Raw genomic sequence first — 17,378 nt, 5'->3', positions numbered from 1 at the left:
ATTTACCGGGGTACAATCCCGGGCAGAGCTCCACTCCATCTGCGATTGTTAGAAGCCGGTCCTTGCAGGAACACACAGCCATGATCTGCCGGGTGTGGGGCGAGATCACCCCGTGAGCTCCATTCACCAGCTACCAACTGGTGCCATACACGTGCAGCATGGCTCGTGAAAGGGTTAACGGGTAGAAATGGTTTATCATTCCTATTCTGGTCCATAATAAGGAAAACAATGGACGAAAATGGCGCAAATCACTGGTGATAGGAAAGAACACAAAGGGTTACATTGTAATTACATTAAAAAAAAACCTAAGACTTCAAGGATAATATTCTACTGACGAGGAGTCAATGGTGGAACGAGCATAAAGCTAACAATGCACCGCACCATAAGAACAACATACCTACAGTCCGAACTAATGGAAGTGTGCCGTGTGGAGCTGCTGGAGGAGGTAGTGTGATGGTGTGGAGCTGATGGTGGTGGTAGTGTGATGGTGTGGAGCTGATGGTGGTGGTAGTTTGATGGTGTGGAGCTGCTGGTGATGGTAGTGTGATGGTGTGGAGCTACTGGTGGTGGTAGTGTGATGGTGTGGAGCTGATGGTGGTGGTGGTGTGATGGTGTGGGGCTGCTGGTGGTGGTAGTGTGATGGTGTGGAGCTGTTGGTGATGGTAGTGTGATGGTGTGGAGCTGCTGGTGATGGTAGTGTGATGGTGTGGAGCTGCTGGTGGTGGTAGTGTGATGGTGTGGAGCTGCTGGTGATGGTAGTGTGATGGTGTGGAGCTGTTGGTGATGGTAGTGTGATGGTGTGGAGCTGCTGGTGATGGTAGTGTGATGGTGTGGAGCTGCTGGTGATGGTAGTGTGATGGTGTGGAGCTGCTGGTGGTGGTAGTGTGATGGTGTGGAGCTGATGGTGGTGGTAGTGTGATGGTGTGGAGCTGCTGGTGATGGTAGTGTGATGGTGTGGAGCTGATGGTGGTGGTAGTGTGATGGTGTGGAGCTGCTGGTGATGGTAGTGTGATGGTGTGGAGCTGCTGGTGGTGGTAGTGTGATGGTGTGGAGCTGATGGTGGTGGTAGTGTGATGTGCGGCTGGCGGTGGTAGTGTGATGGTGTGGAGCTGCTGGTGATGGTAGTGTGATGGTGTGGAGCTGCTGGTGGTGGTAGTGTGATGGTGTGGAGCTGCTGGTGATGGTAGTGTGATGGTGTGGAGCTGCTGGTGATGGTAGTGTGATAGTGTGGAGCTGCTGGTGATGGTAGTGTGATGGTGTGGAGCTGCTGGTGGTGGTAGTGTGATGGTGTGGAGCTGATGGTGGTGGTAGTGTGATGGTGTGGGGCTGCTGGTGGTGGTAGTGTGATGGTGTGGAGCTGTTGGTGATGGTAGTGTGATGGTGTGGAGCTGCTGGTGATGGTAGTGTGATGGTGTGGGGCTGCTGGTGGTGGTAGTGTGATGGTGTGGAGCTGCTGGTGATGGTAGTGTGATGGTGTGGAGCTGCTGGTGGTGGTAGTGTGATGGTGTGGGGCTGATGGTGGTGATGGTGTGGGGCTGCTGCTGGTGGTGGTAGTGTGATGATGTGGGGATGCTGGTGGTGGTAGTGTGATGGTGTGGAGTTGCTGGTGATGGTAGTGTGATGGTGTGGGGCTGCTGGTGGAGGTAGTGTGGTGGTGTGCAGCTGCTAGTGGTGCTAGTCTGATGGTGTGGAGCTGGTGGTGGTAGTGTGAGGCTACTGGTGGTAGTAATGTGAGGGTGTGGGGCTATGGTGGAGGTAGTGTGATGGTGTGGAGCTGCTGGTGTTAGTGTGATGTATGGAGTTGCTGGTGGTGGTAGTGTGATGGTGTGCGGCTGCTGGTAGTGTGATGGTAGTGGTAGTGTGATGGTGTGGAGCTGTTGGTGGTGGTAGTGCGATGATGTCGTGATACTGATGGTGGTAGTGTGATGGAGAGGGTTTGCTGGTGGTGGTAGTGTGATGTGTGAGGCTGCTGATGGAGGTAGTGTGACGTGTGGAGCTGCTGGTGGAGGTAGTGTGACGTGTGGAGCTGTTGGTGGTGGCAGTGTGATGGTGTGGAGCTGCTGGTGGAGGTAGTGTGACGTGTGGAGCTGCTGGTGGAGGTAGTGTGACGTGTGGAGCTGTTGGTGGTGGCAGTGTGATGGTGTGGAGCTGCTGGTGGAGGTAGTGTGACGTGTGGAGCTGCTGGTGTTAGTGTGACGTGTGGAGCTGTTGGTGGTGGCAGTGTGATGGTGTGGGGCTGCTGGTAGTGTGATGGTGTGATGCTACTGGTAGTGTGCCTGTGTACAGCTGGTGGTGGTAGTGTGGTGTCGAGAAGCTGCCGTGGTGGTAGTGTGATGGTGAGAAGCTGCTGGTGGAGGTGTTGTTATGGGATGGGACTGCTGGTGGCAGAATTGTGATGGACTGGAGCTGGTGGTAGTAGTATGATGGTGTGAAGCTGCTGGTGGTGGTAGCGTGATGGTGTAGAGCTGCTGGTGGTGGTAGTGTGATGGTGTGGAGCTGCCAGTCTTATGGTGTGGAACTGCTGTTGGTGGGAAAGTGATGGTGTGGGGCTGATGGTAGTGGTAGTGTGATGTTTAGAGTTGATGGTGGTAGTGTGATGGTGTGGGAATGCTGCTCAGTAGTGTGATGGTGTGGGGCTGCTGGTAGTGTGATGCTACTGGTGGTGGAAGTGTGATGGTGTGGGGCTGCTGGCAGTGGTAGTGTGATGGTGTACAGTTGATGGTGGTGGTAGTGTGATGGTGTGAAGCTGCTGATGGTGCAAGTGTGATGGTGTGGAGATATTGTTATGGGTGGGGCTCCTAATGGCAGAAATGTGATGGTGTAGGGTTTGTGGTGGTAGTGTGATGATGTGCGGCTTGCGGTGGTAGTGTGATGGTGTGGAGCTGCTGGCGGTGGTAGTGTGATGATGTGGAGCTGCTGGTGGTGGTAGTGTGATGGTGTGGAGCTGATGGTGGTGGTAGTGTGATGGTGTGGGGCTGCTGGTGGTGGTAGTGTGATGGTGTGGGGCTGCTGGTGGTGGTAGTGTGATGGCGTGAAGCTGTTGGTGGAAGTATTGTTATGGTGTGGGGCTGCTGGTGGTGGTAGTGTGATGGTGTGGGGCTGCTGGTGATGGTAGTGTGATGGCGTGGGGCTGATGGTGGTGGTAGTGTGATGGTGTGGGGCTGCTGGTGGTGGTAGTGTGATGGTGTGGAGCTGATGGTGGTGTTAGTGTGATGGTGTGGGGCTGCTGGTGGTGGTAGTGTGATGGTGTGGAGCTGATGGTGGTGTTAGTGTGATGGTGTGGGGCTGCTGGTGGTGGTAGTGTGATGGTGTGGAGCTGCTGGTGGTGGTAGTGTGATGGTGTGGGGCTGATGGTGGTGGTAGTGTGATGGTGTGGAGCTGCTGGTGGTGGTAGTGTGATGGTGTGGAGCTGATGGTGTTAGTGTGATGGTGTGGGGCTGCTGGTGGTGGTAGTGTGATGGTGTGGAGCTGCTGGTGGTGGTAGTGTGATGGTGTGGGGCTGGTGGTGGTAGTGTGATGGTGTGGAGTTGGTGGTGGTAGTGTGAAGGTGTGGGGCTGCTGGTGGTGGTAGTGTGATGGTGTGGGGCTGCTGGTGATAGTAGTGTGATGGTGTGGGGCTGCTGGTGGTGGTAGTGTGATGGTGAGGAGCTGCTGGTGATGGTAGTGTGATGGTGTGGGGCTGCTGGTGGAGGTAGTGTGGTGGTGTGCAGCTGCTAGTGGTGCTAGTCTGATGGTGTGGAGTTGGTGGTGGTAGTGTGAGGCTACTGGTGGTAGTAATGTGAGGGTGTGGGGCTATGGTGGAGGTAGTGTGATGGTGTGGAGCTGCTGGTGTTAGTGTGATGTATGGAGTTGCTGGTGGTGGTATTGTGATGGTGAAGGGGCTGCTGGTAGTGTGATGGTAGTGGTAGTGTGATGGTGTGGAGCTGTTGGTGGTAGTAGTGCGATGATGTCGTGATACTGATGGTGGTAGTGTGATGGAGAGGGTTTGCTGGTGGTGGTAGTGTGATGTGTGAGGCTGCTGATGGAGGTAGTGTGACGTGTGGAGCTGTTGGTGGTGGCAGTGTGATGGTGTAGAGCTGCTGGTGGAGGTAGTGTGACGTGTGGAGCTGGTGTTAGTGTGACGTGTGGAGCTGTTGGTGGTGGCAGTGTGATGGTGTGGGGCTGCTGGTAGTGTGATGGTGTGATGCTACTGGTAGTGTGCCTGTGTACAGCTGGTGGTGGTAGTGTGGTGGCGAGAAGCTGCCGTGGTGGTAGTGTGATGGTGAGAAGCTGCTGGTGGAGGTGTTGTTATGGGATGGGACTGCTGGTGGCAGAATTGTGATGGACTGGAGCTGGTGGTAGTAGTATGATGGTGTGAAGCTGCTGGTGGTGGTAGTGTGATGGTGTAGAGCTGCTGGTGGTGGTAGTGTGATGGTGTGGAGCTGCCAGTCTTATGGTGTGGAACTGCTGTTGGTGGGAAAGTGATGGTGTGGGGCTGATGGTAGTGGTAGTGTGATGTTTAGAGTTGATGGTGGTAGTGTGATGGTGTGGGGCTGCTGGTAGTGTGATGCTACTGGTGGTGGAAGTGTGATGGTGTGGGGCTGCTGGCAGTGGTAGTGTGATGGTGTACAGTTGGTGGTGGTAGTGTGATGGTGTGGGGCTGCTGGTGGTGGAAGTGTGATGGTGTGGGGCTGCTGGCAGTGGTAGTGTGATGGTGTACAGTTGATGGTGGTGGTAGTGTGATGGTGTGGGACTGCTGGTGGAGGTAGTGTGATGATGTACAGTTGCTGGTGGTGGTAGTGTGATGGTGTGAAGCTGCTGGTGGAGGTGTTATGGAGTGGGGCTGCTGGTGGCAGAATTGTGATGGTCTAGAGCTGGTGGTGTGATGGTGTGGGGCTATTTGTGGTGGTAGTGTGATGGTGTGTAGCTGCTGGTGGTGGTAGTGTGATGATGTGGAGATATTGTTTTGTGGTGGGGCTGCTGGTGGCAGAAATGTGATGTTGTTGGGCTGGTGGTGGTGGTAGTGTGATGATGTGGGACTGCAGTGGTCATAGTAGTGTGATGGTGTGGGGCTGTGGTGGTGGTTGTGTGATGTTTGGAGTTGCTGGCGGTGGTATTGTGATGGTGTGAAGCTGCTGATGGTGCAAGTGTGATGGTGTGGAGATATTGTTATGGGTGGGCCTCCTAATGGCAGAAATGTGATGGTGTAGGGTTTGTGGTGGTAGTGTGATGATGTGCGGCTTGCGGTGGTAGTGTGATGGTGTGGAGCTGCTGGCGGTGGTAGTGTGATGATGTGGAGCTGCTGGTGGTGGTAGTGTGATGGTGTGGAGCTGATGGTGGTGGTAGTGTGATGGTGTGGGGCTGCTGGTGGTGGTAGTGTGATGGTGTGGGGCTGCTGGTGGTGGTAGTTTGATGGCGTGAAGCTGTTGGTGAAGTATTGTTATGGTGTGGGGCTGCTGGTGGTGGTAGTGTGATGGTGTGGGGCTGCTGGTGATGGTAGTGTGATGGTGTGGGGCTGATGGTGGTGGTAGTGTGATGGTGTGGAGCTGCTGGTGGTGGTAGTGTGATGGTGTGGGGCTGATGGTGGTGGTAGTGTGATGGTGTGGAGCTGATGGTGGTGTTAGTTTGATGGTGTGGGGCTGCTGGTGGTGGTAGTGTGATGGTGTGGAGCTGCTGGTGGTGGTAGTGTGATGTTGTGGGGCTGCTGGTGGTGGTAGTGTGATGGTGTGGAGTTGCTGGTGGTGGTAGTGTGAAGGTGTGGGGCTGCTGGTGGTGGTAGTGTGATGGTGTGGGGCTGCGGGTAATAGTAGTGTGATGGTATGGGGCTGCTGGTGGTGGTAGTGTGATGGTGAGGAGCTGCTGGTGATGGTAGTGTGATGGTGTGGTGCTGCTGGTGGAGGTAGTGTGGTGGTGTGCAGCTGCTAGTGGTGCTAGTCTGATGGTGTGGAGCTGGTGGTGGTAGTGTGAGGCTACTGGTGGTAGTAATGTGAGGGTGTGGGGCTATGGTGGAGGTAGTGTGATGGTGTGGAGCTGCTGGTGTTAGTGTGATGTATGGAGTTGCTGGTGGTGGTAGTGTGATGGTGTGGGGCTTCTGGTAGTGTGATGGTAGTGGTAGTGTGATGGTGTGGAGCTGTTGGTGGTGGTAGTGCGATGATGTCATGATACTGATGGTGGTAGTGTGATGGAGAGGGTTTGCTGATGGAGGTAGTGTGACGTGTGGAGCTGTTGGTGGTGGCAGTGTGACGTGTGGAGCTGCTGGTGGAGGTAGTGTGACGTGTGAAGCTGTTGGTGGTGGCAGTGTGATGGTGTGGAGCTGCTGGTGGAGGTAGTGTGACGTGTGGAGCTGCTGGTGTTAGTGTGACGTGTGGAGCTGTTGGTGGTGGCAGTGTGATGGTGTGGGGCTGCTGGTAGTGTGATGGTGTGATGCTACTGGTAGTGTGCCTGTGTACAGCCGGTGGTGGTAGTGTGGTGGCGAGAAGCTGCCGTGGTGGTAGTGTGATGGTGAGAAGCTGCTGGTGGAGGTGTTGTTATGGGATGGGACTGCTGGTGGCAGAATTGTGATGGACTGGATCTGGTGGTAGTAGTATGATAGTGTGAAGCTGCTGGTGGTGGTAGCGTGATGGTGTAGAGCTGCTGGTGGTGGTAGTGTGATGGTGTGGAGCTGCCAGTCTTATGGTGTGGAACTGCTGTTGGTGGGAAAGTGATGGTGTGGGGCTGATGGTAGTGGTAGTGTGATGTTTAGAGTTGATGGTGGTAGTGTGATGGTGTGGGAATGCTGCTCAGTAGTGTGATGGTGTGGGGCTGCTGGTAGTGTGTTGCTACTGGTGGTGGAAGTGTGATGGTGTCGGGCTGCTGGCAGTGGTAGTGTGATGGTGTACAGTTGATGGTGGTGGTAGTGTGATGGTGTGGGGCTGCTGGTGGTGGAAGTGTGATGGTGTGGGGCTGCTGGCAGTGGTAGTGTGATGGTGTACAGTTGATGGTGGTGGTAGTGTGATGGTGTGGGACTGCTGGTGGAGGTAGTGTGATGATGTACAGTTGCTGGTGGTGGTAGTGTGATGGTGTGAAGCTGCTGGTGGAGGTGTTATGGGGTGGGGCTGCTGGTGGCAGAATTGTGATGGTCTAGAGCTGGTGGTGTGATGGTGTGGGGCTATTTGTGGTGGTAGTGTGATGGTGTGTAGCTGCTGGTGGTGGTAGTGTGATGATGTAGAGATATTGTTTTGTGGTGGGGCTGCTGGTGGCAGAAATGTGATGTTGTTGGGCTGGTGGTGGTGGTAGTGTGATGATGTGGGACTGCAGTGGTCATAGTAGTGTGATGGTGTGGGGCTGTGGTGGTGGTAGTGTGATGTTTGGAGTTGCTGGCGGTGGTAGTGTGATGGTGTGAAGCTGCTGATGGTGCAAGTGTGATGGTGTGGAGATATTGTTATGGGTGGGGCTCCTAATGGCAGAAATGTGATGGTGTAGGGTTTGTGGTGGTAGTGTGATGATGTGTGGCTTGCGGTGGTAGTGTGATGGTGTGGAGCTGCTGGCGGTGGTAGTGTGATGATGTGGAGCTGCTGGTGGTGGTAGTGTGATGGTGTGGAGCTGATGGTGGTGGTAGTGTGATGGTGTGGGGCTGCTGGTGGTGGTAGTGTGATGGTGTGGGGCTGCTGGTGGTGGTAGTGTGATGGCGTGAAGCTGTTGGTGGAAGTATTGTTATGGTGTGGGGCTGCTGGTGGTGGTAGTGTGATGGTGTGGGGCTGCTGGTGATGGTAGTGTGATGGTGTGGGGCTGATGGTGGTGGTAGTGTGATGGTGTGGAGCTGCTGGTGGTGGTAGTGTGATGGTGTGGGGCTGCTGGTGGTGGTAGTGTGATGGTGTGGAGCTGATGGTGGTGTTAGTGTGATGGTGCGGGGCTGCTGGTGGTGTTAGTGTGATGGTGTGGAGCTGCTGGTGGTGGTAGTGTGATGGTGTGGGGCTGCTGGTGGTGGTAGTGTGATGGTGTGGAGTTGCTGGTGGTGGTAGTGTGAAGGTGTGGGGCTGCTGGTGGTGGTAGTGTGATGGTGTGCGGCTGCTGGTGGTGGTAGTGTGATGGTGTGGAGTTGCTGGTGGTGGTAGTGTGAAGGTGTGGGGCTGCTGGTGGTGGTAGTGTGATGGTGTGGAGCTGCTGGTGGTGGTAGTGTGATGGTGTGGGGCTGCTAGTGGTGCTAGTCTGATGGTGGTGGTAGTGTGATGGTGTGGAGTTGCTGGTGGTGGTAGTGTGAAGGTGTGGGGCTGCTGGTGGTGGTAGTGTGATGGTGTGGAGCTGCTGGTGGTGGTAGTGTGAAGGTGTGGGGCTGCTGGTGGTGGTAGTGTGATGGTGTGCGGCTGCTGGTGGTGGTAGTGTGATGGTGTGGAGTTGCTGGTGGTGGTAGTGTGAAGGTGTTGGGCTGCTGGTGGTGGTAGTGTGATGGTGTGGGGCTGCTGGTGGTGGTAGTGTGATGGTGTGGAGTTGCTGGTGGTGGTAGTGTGAAGGTGTGGGGCTGCTGGTGGTGGTAGTGTGATGGTGTGGAGCTGCTGGTGGTGGTAGTGTGATGGTGTGGAGCTGATGGTGGTGGTAGTGTGATGGTGTGGAGCTGCTGGTGATGGTAGTGTGATGGTGTGGGGCTGCTGGTGGTGGTAGTGTGATGGCTTGAAGCTGTTGGTGGAAGTATTGTTATGGTGTGGGGCTGCTGGTGGTGGTAGTGTGATGGTGTGGGGCTGCTGGTGATGGTAGTGTGATGGTGTGGGGCTGATGGTGGTGGTAGTGTGATGGTGTGGGGCTGCTGGTGGTGGTAGTGTGATGGTGTGGAGCTGATGGTGGTGGTAGTGTGATGGTGTGGGGCTGCTGGTGGTGGTAGTGTGATGGTGTGGAGCTGCTGGTGGTGGTAGTGTGATGGTGTGGAGCTGATGGTGGTGGTAGTGTGATGGTGTGGGGCTGCTGGTGGTGGTAGTGTGATGGTGTGGGGCTGCTGGTGGTGGTAGTGTGATGGTGTGGAGCTGATGGTGGTGGTAGTGTGATGGTGTGGGGCTGCTGGTGGTGGTAGTGTGATGGTGTGGGGCTGCTGGTGGTGGTAGTGTGATGGTGTGGAGCTGATGGTGGTGGTAGTGTGATGGTGTGGGGCTGCTGGTGGTGGTAGTGTGATGGTGTGGAGCTGCTGGTGGTGGTAGTGAGATGGTGTGGGGCTGCTGGTGGTGGTAGTGTGATGGTGTGGAGCTGCTGGTGGTGGTAGTGTGATGGTGTGGAGCTGATGGTGGTGGTAGTGTGATGGTGTGGGGCTGCTGGTCGTGGTAGTGTGATGGTGTGGGGCTGCTGGTGGTGGTAGTGTGATGGTGTGGAGCTGATGGTGGTGGTAGTGTGATGGTGTGGGGCTGCTGGTGGTGGTAGTGTGATGGTGTGGAGCTGCTGGTGGTGGTAGTGTGATGGTGTGGAGCTGATGGTGGTGGTAGTGTGATGGTGTGGGGCTGCTGGTGGTGGTAGTGTGATGGTGTGGGGCTGCTGGTGGTGGTAGTGTGATGGTGTGGGGCTGCTGGTGGTGGTAGTGTGATGGTGTGCGGCTGCTGGTGGTGGTAGTGTGATGGTGTGGAGTTGCTGGTGGTGGTAGTGTGAAGGTGTTGGGCTGCTGGTGGTGGTAGTGTGATGGTGTGGGGCTGCTGGTGGTGGTAGTGTGATGGTGTGGAGTTGCTGGTGGTGGTAGTGTGAAGGTGTGGGGCTGCTGGTGGTGGTAGTGTGATGGTGTGGAGCTGCTGGTGGTGGTAGTGTGATGGTGTGGGGCTGCTGGTGGTGGTAGTGTGATGGCTTGAAGCTGTTGGTGGAAGTATTGTTATGGTGTGGGGCTGCTGGTGGTGGTAGTGTGATGGTGTGGGGCTGCTGGTGATGGTAGTGTGATGGTGTGGGGCTGATGGTGGTGGTAGTGTGATGGTGTGGGGCTGCTGGTGGTGGTAGTGTGATGGTGTGGAGCTGATGGTGGTGGTAGTGTGATGGTGTGGGGCTGCTGGTGGTGGTAGTGTGATGGTGTGGAGCTGCTGGTGGTGGTAGTGTGATGGTGTGGAGCTGATGGTGGTGGTAGTGTGATGGTGTGGGGCTGCTGGTGGTGGTAGTGTGATGGTGTGGGGCTGCTGGTGGTGGTAGTGTGATGGTGTGGAGCTGATGGTGGTGGTAGTGTGATGGTGTGGGGCTGCTGGTGGTGGTAGTGTGATGGTGTGGGGCTGCTGGTGGTGGTAGTGTGATGGTGTGGAGCTGATGGTGGTGGTAGTGTGATGGTGTGGGGCTGCTGGTGGTGGTAGTGTGATGGTGTGGAGCTGCTGGTGGTGGTAGTGAGATGGTGTGGGGCTGCTGGTGGTGGTAGTGTGATGGTGTGGAGCTGCTGGTGGTGGTAGTGTGATGGTGTGGAGCTGATGGTGGTGGTAGTGTGATGGTGTGGGGCTGCTGGTCGTGGTAGTGTGATGGTGTGGGGCTGCTGGTGGTGGTAGTGTGATGGTGTGGAGCTGATGGTGGTGGTAGTGTGATGGTGTGGGGCTGCTGGTGGTGGTAGTGTGATGGTGTGGAGCTGCTGGTGGTGGTAGTGTGATGGTGTGGAGCTGATGGTGGTGGTAGTGTGATGGTGTGGGGCTGCTGGTCGTGGTAGTGTGATGGTGTGGGGCTGCTGGTGGTGGTAGTGTGATGGTGTGGAGCTGATGGTGGTGGTAGTGTGATGGTGTGGGGCTGCTGGTCGTGGTAGTGTGATGGTGTGGGGCTGCTGGTGGTGGTAGTGTGATGGTGTGGAGCTGATGGTGGTGGTAGTGTGATGGTGTGGGGCTGCTGGTGGTGGTAGTGTGATGGTGTGGGGCTGCTGGTGGTGGTAGTGTGATGGTGTGGAGTTGCTGGTGGAAGTATTGTTATGGTGTGGGGCTGCTCGTGGCAGAAATGTTATGATGTAGGGTTACTTTGCTCGTGCAAGAACACTTGTCATAATTGACGGAACCATGAGATCTGCTCTTTTCGTCATAAAATCCTGAAGGAATACACACATGGATACAAAGTTTGTCACTTCTAGTAAAGTAAGAAAAACTCACAATGGCCACTGAAATAACATTAAGCTGATAAAAGTAATTTACAATTTAAATTGACCAAATATCCACTGTTGTCATCAGATAATGTGGGACGTTCTGAGACATTGCGCCTGTTCCAAATTAGATGGTAAAGTTCTAATATGTGCCCGGAAGAGCTGCGCTGAGACTTTGAGCATCGAACCAGATCTCTCTGTATTCCGTCCCTCGGGTGTTGTAGGTCATCGGTATTGATGCGTGGCCACAATAGAATCGGCTCGTCTGCTCTCTAGCCGTGTCCGTCACTAGCATACAGCCTTCTAATTGGCTAAGTTAGCACTGGTGACACCCGGCTTGTGGTCTCGGTGTTGTACTGACCCCCACGATTCGTTTCTCTCACTTTCCTACGTTTTTTCTAAGTCCGGTACACAAAGACTTTCCTTATCTGATCATGGACTCCATCTTGGAAACAAAGAAATACATTTAGAAAGAAACTCAAATGAAGTCAGGATGGATAAAATATAAATCCTGCTCTCACACAACTAATAAGGATCAGACTTTTTTTTTATTTTGAATCGTTCCCTTAATATTTTGTTGTATGACCTTTTGAGGCGATCGCTGCATATAAACAATTTCTGTGCCTCTCAATTAGACTTCTGCTCCTCATGAGCGTTCATCTCCTTGTGTCTCTGGTGTGAGGCTGCCTTAGGCCGGAGTCACACTACCGAGAAATACGGACGAGTGCTATGCGAGGAAAAATCACATAGCACTCGGACCAATGTTAATCTATGGGGCAGCTCCCATCATCCGTTTTTTTTTCGCCCGTATTATACGTGCGGGTGAAATCGCAGCATGCTGCACCGTATTACGCCCGAGACTCGCCAATGCAAGTCTATGGGGGCGAGAGAAAACCGGATTACACACGGACCATGCGTGTGACTTGCGAGAAATACGCACCGGTGTCCTTTAGAAAAGCCGTACTGTAAAATCACACTGACAGGTTAGAATAGAATACATGTATACACATAGTATAGGTATATACACTCACTGGCCACTTTATTAGGTACACCATGCTAGTAAGGGGTTGGACCCCCTTTTGCCTTCAGAACTGCCTCAATTCTTCGTGGCAGAGATTCAACAAGGTGCTGGAAGCATTCCTCAGAGATTTTGGACCATATTGACATGATGGCATCACACAGTTGGCGCAGATTTGTCGGCTGCACATCCCTGATGCGAATCTCCCGTTCCACCACATCCCAAAGATGCTCTATTGGATTGAGATCTGGTGACTGAGGAGGCCATTTGAGTACAGTGAACTCATTGTCATGTTCAAGAAACCAATCTGAGATGATTCGAGCTTTATGACATGGCGCATTATCCTGCTGAAAGTAGCCATCAGATGTTGGGTACATTGTGGTCATAAAGGGATGGACATGGTCAGCAACAATACTCAGGTAGGCTGTGGCGTTGCAACGATGCTCAATTGGTACCAAGGGGCCCAAAGAGTGCCCAGAAAAAATTCCCCACACCATGACACCACCACCACCAGCCTGAACCGTTGATACAAGGCAGGATGGATCCATGCTTTCATGTTGTTTACGCCAAATTCTGACCCTACCATCCGAATGTCGCAGCAGAAATCGAGACTCATCAGACCAGGCAACGTTTTTCCAATCTTCTACTGTCCAATTTCGATGAGCTTGTGCAAATTGTAGCCTCAGTTTCCTGTTCTTAGCTGAGAGGAGTGGTACCCAGTGTGGTCTTCTGCTGCTGTAGCCCATCTGCCTCAAAGTTCGACGCACTGTGCGTTCAGAGATGCTCTTCTGCCTACCTTGGTTGTAACGGGTGGCAATTTGAGTCACTGTTGCCTTTCTATCAGCTCGAACCAGTCTGCCCATTCTCCTCTGACCTCTGGCATCAACATGGCATTTCCGGCCACAGAACTGCCGCTCACTGGATTTTTTTTCTTTTTCGGACCATTCTCTGTAAACCCTAGAGATGGTTGTGCGTGAAAATCCCAGTAGATCAGCAGTTTCTGAAATTCTCAGACCAGCCCTTCTGGCACCAACAATCATGCCACGTTCAAAGGCACTCAAATCACCTTTCTTCCCCATACTGATGCTCGGTTTGAACTGCAGGAGATTGTCTTGACCATGTCTACATGCCTAAATGCACTGAGTTGCCGCCATGTGATTGGCTGATTAGAAATTAAGTCTTAACACACAGTTGGACAGGTGTACCTAATAAAGTGGCCAGTGAGTGTATATATATTATACATTTATATAGCGCCATTTATTCCATGGTGCTTTACGTGTGAAAAGGGGAAATATAGACAAGTATAGTAAACATGTGCAAGACAAGGGACACACAAGTACAGAAGAAGAGGGGACCCTGCCCGCGAGGGCTCACAGTCTACAGGGATGGGTGAGGATATACTAGGAGAGGGGAGAGCTGGTCGTGCGGTGGTTCAGTAGACCGAGGATCATTGCAGGCTGTAGGCTTGTCAGAAGAGATGGCATTGACACACATATATATATATATTTATATTTCATAGAGTTATACATAGCAGAATAGGGGGAAAATCAATTGTCGGCATCTGTAAAATCATTGCAGAACCCGACAGGATATGAGACATGGGTAACATACAGTAAACCATTGGATATCCGTTAGATTTATATATGTCCCTCACTAATAATGTTAGTAGTGTGTGTGTGTAAAATTTTGGAGCAGGCGGGGAGTCTGCGCAGCCTCAGTGACCACCACTGACATCAGTGAGGCTGCGCAGACTCCCCACCTGACCTGAGGTGAACTTACCAGCGTGGGAAAAGGTTCAGAAACTTTCCCACGCTAATCAGTTCATCTCCGGTCAGGCGGGGAGGCTGCGCAGGCAGCTTTTCATTCATTCCTCCGTGGTTTACAGCCGAGCCGGTCGCATTAGCACCGGTTCCGATTGTAAACTATTTAACCCCTTCAGATGGATTGCAGCATGGGACTTGACTGTACGGCGGTCAGGTATGGGATATTGTTGCTTTTTTATTTTGGATTTTTTACAGGAGAACAATGGCTTTGAATGGATTGGGAGTTAAAAAAAGATGGAAAAATGTGTGTTTATTTATTTCACTAAAAGTCTTTTTTCTTAATATGTGTGTGTGTTTTTAACCCCTTTCAGACTATTGGATTAATAATGGATAGGTGTCTAAGGCTACTTTCACATTAGCCTTTTTTAGCGCTGCGCTTCGTGCGCAGTAGAAACGCATGCAAAAAACGCATCATGCGTTTTGCATGCGTTTGCGTTTTTTAGGCGCATGCATTTTAACCAGTTTCTAGCCATGTTAACTCTTAAAACGCAAGCGATTTTAAACACAGGCGTGCGCATGTCCATGCCAACACCTGCGTTCCCATAGACGGTAATGAGTTATTTTGGTGCATTCCGTGCGTAAGCGTGCGCATGCGTTTTTTTGACCCCGTTGGATGGACCCAAAATTGCAACAGGCTGCAACACTACAAAAACGCATGTGCACGAAAACGCATGCAAACGCTAGACCATGCGCCCGCCATGTTAAACATAGGGGTGCATATATAAGTCTAACGGATATGCAATGGTTTACTGTATGTAACCCATGTCTCATATCCTGTCGGGTTCTGTAATGATTTTACAGAAGCCGACAATTTAATTATCGACTATTCTGCTATCTATAACTCTATGAAATATAAATATATATATATGTGTCTCACTGACATATACAGTATATATAAATATATATATATAGACTGTATATATGTTTTCACTAATATTTGAGGCTATGGACCCACTATATGTCCATTTTGCAAGTCGATGAGAAAATCTCGCTGTACGGATGTCACACAGATGCTTAGATGTGAGAAAATCGCATCCTCGCATTGCACACGGATGACATACAGATCTCTGTTCGGGGAACATTTCTGCGATTCTCGTCCATAGAAAGCGGACCGTATTTTTATACGTTGTGTGTGACTCCAGCCTTAGGCCTGTTTCACACATCAGTTTTTTGGCGTCAGTCAAAATCCGCCAATTTCTGAAAAAAACGGATCCGCCAAAAAAGGGGCGGATCCATTTTTCCCCCATAGACTTACATTAGTGGCGGATCTTGACTGACAGTCGTCCGTCACACCCGTTTTTTACGGATCCGCCAATATTTTAGCGTCTCCCGGGCGGATGAGACCGACTCTGCAACGTTTTTTGTTGACGGTCCTCTATTTTCAACTGCGCAGGTCCAGCAGCTTTTCTCTGGGAAACCCTGAATGCTGTTGCAGGATCGTGAAAAATTCTCTCTCTCTCTCCTTTAATTTTCATCCTTCGCCCAATCCGTGAAAACAACGGTCCTGTGGCACACATTGATGTGAGAGCGGCGATGGATACGTTTTCTGCAATTTTTCACGGATTGCAACTAACATCAAAAACGTATGTGTGAAACAGGCCTTATTCAGACTTCAGGTCTCAGCTCCGTCCACATGTATTCATTATGATTTAGATGAGAACTCACAGAAGTGTAACGCTAGTCACCGTTCATGGACGAGCCGTGAGGCAGGATAGTCAAACGTTCCGGGGTCAGATAATAAGAGAGCACGTAATAAACAAAAGGGCAGAGCAAAAGTCAAAGTCAGGTCAAGGTCCGAAGTCCGAATACCAGGAGGATAGGGGATCAGAATAAAGGGGTTGAGCAAGCGGATACTTAGAGCGAGGTCCAAAGTCAGGCAGCAGTAGATCAATGAACAGAACACAGAAAACCAGGCAAAAAGCACCACCGAGCGAATGGTACGACTGGCCTAGGTCTGAGCTGAGCTAAGTGGCACAGAATTAATTAGGGATAGGGAGCACCTGCAAGACATCCAACACCTCCCAGGCTCTGATTGGATGGTTGAGCTGCCAATAAAGCACCGACAGCTCCGCACACCACCGCTATCACTCACTGTGCCCATGCCACTCTGACGGGAGCAGTCATGACAGAAGCCTCTTCGGAAGAGTCCAATGCTTTGCTCACAGCCATTCTTGGATGTTTTTATCTGTGTGTTTTGGGTTATTCTCCTGTTGGAGGACCCATGACCTGCAACTCAAACCAAGCTTTCTTGCACTGAGCAGCACATTTCTTTCCAGAATGCCCTGATAATCTTGACTTCATTGTATGCTGCATAAATTCAAAAGCACATGTGCCAGATGCTGCAAAGCAGCCCCAAAACATCCCCAGGCCTCCTCCTTGTTTAACAGTAGGTGCAGTGTGTGACACTGGTCACTACTCAATGTGACACCAGTCACTACTCACAGACTTGCCGTGAGTCAGGATTGTCAAGAAGTCCGGGGTCAGTACCAAGAGAGCTCATAATAGACAGAGGGAAAAGACTAAAGTGTAGTCAGGTCATAGTCTGAGATCAGAGTATCAGGAAGGTAATGGATCAAGAAAAAGTGGTAAGTCAAATGGATGGTCAAAGGTAAATCCAAGGTTGGCATGCAGCAGATCAGAATACAAATCAGAGCACAGAGCAAACACACACCACTGGAGTAAAGCTACAATTGGCAATGTTTTGACCATTAACAGAGTGCTAAAAAGCCCTGTAATCACCAAGAATGGGTGACACCTGCAGGAGATCCCAAAGACCCTGCCAGATAGGACGGCTGAACTGTCATTCACAATTTTCACACCTCTTCTTCAGTTTGGACAGTTGAGTGGCCACTCACAATACTGACAGCTCAGCAAGCCCTCGATCACATAGGGAGGCAGAGCTGTTGACAACTTCCACAGGACAAAGTGAGTGGTGGTATTGTGGCACAACTTTCTTTTCTTTGTAGGCTTCATTTTTGCATTTGTGAACATAGATGTCACTACTCTGTTGTCGGGTGACCAGGGGCTCATTCCCTGTCCCTAACACTAGGGGGCGCCCTAACTCGTCCTGCTCCCCTGGTTACTTCTGAAGGTGAAGATGCTGTGGCCATGTACCTTGCCTTATCTCTTGAATCCGCCCACCGTCTGTACCCTTCCCCCACCCAGGGAAGAGCAGAGTAGCAGTGCACCCTAGTACACCAACCAGACGAAAAAGTTACACACAAACAGGGGAAATGGAAAATACCAGGCATACAAATATTCACTCACATATAACTGAGGAATGCATCAGGGAGTGGAAGCTGGGGAAAAACCAAAGTAGGAGAAGGAAAGGGAATTATCACACTTACGAAACCAAGCAATAGTGACAGATAAATCCACCAAATGCCTTCTATAACCAACAACTACTATCCTCCCAGACATGTAGCATAAGCTAGCTCTGATTATGTGTGTCAGTCATGAGCCAGATTAAATGGGGGATAGGAGTAGCTAACCGTGCTCACTGAGAGTCCCAGCTGCCAGA

The 17,378-nt window shown here is 51.8% G+C and overlaps 1 protein-coding gene across 1 annotated transcript; it reads right to left on the bottom strand.

Moving 5' to 3' along the window:
* Positions 1-306: 306 nt before the first annotated feature.
* Positions 307-16,831, bottom strand: LOC141060469 (uncharacterized). The gene is made up of 2 exons (XM_073556735.1): positions 16,714-16,831; positions 307-1,634 (listed from the first exon to the last, which is right to left on the bottom strand). The coding sequence occupies exons 1-2, from the start codon at positions 16,829-16,831 to the stop codon at positions 328-330; spliced, it is 1,425 nt and encodes a 474-aa protein (XP_073412836.1). The 3' UTR covers positions 307-327.
* Positions 16,832-17,378: the final 547 nt, after the last annotated feature.

Source organism: Dendrobates tinctorius, unplaced genomic scaffold, assembly GCF_039654945.1.
Source record: "Dendrobates tinctorius isolate UK_male_01 unplaced genomic scaffold, ASM3965494v1 ptg000237l, whole genome shotgun sequence".
Lineage (NCBI taxonomy): Eukaryota > Metazoa > Chordata > Amphibia > Anura > Dendrobatidae > Dendrobates > Dendrobates tinctorius.
The sequence above is the reverse complement of the archived record's forward strand: the minus strand, read 5'-3'. Positions and strand labels throughout refer to the sequence as shown.

Excerpts from the sequence above, each read along its gene's own strand:
- LOC141060469 (XM_073556735.1), bottom strand. The coding sequence starts at position 16,831 with ATGAAGCCTACAAAGAAAAGAAAGTTGTGCCACAATACCACCACTCAC. Across the intron at positions 1,635-16,713 it reads CTTGCTGAGCTGTCAGTATT|CAGCCCCACACCATCACACT; the intron begins GTGAGTGGCCAC and ends TACCTCCACCAG.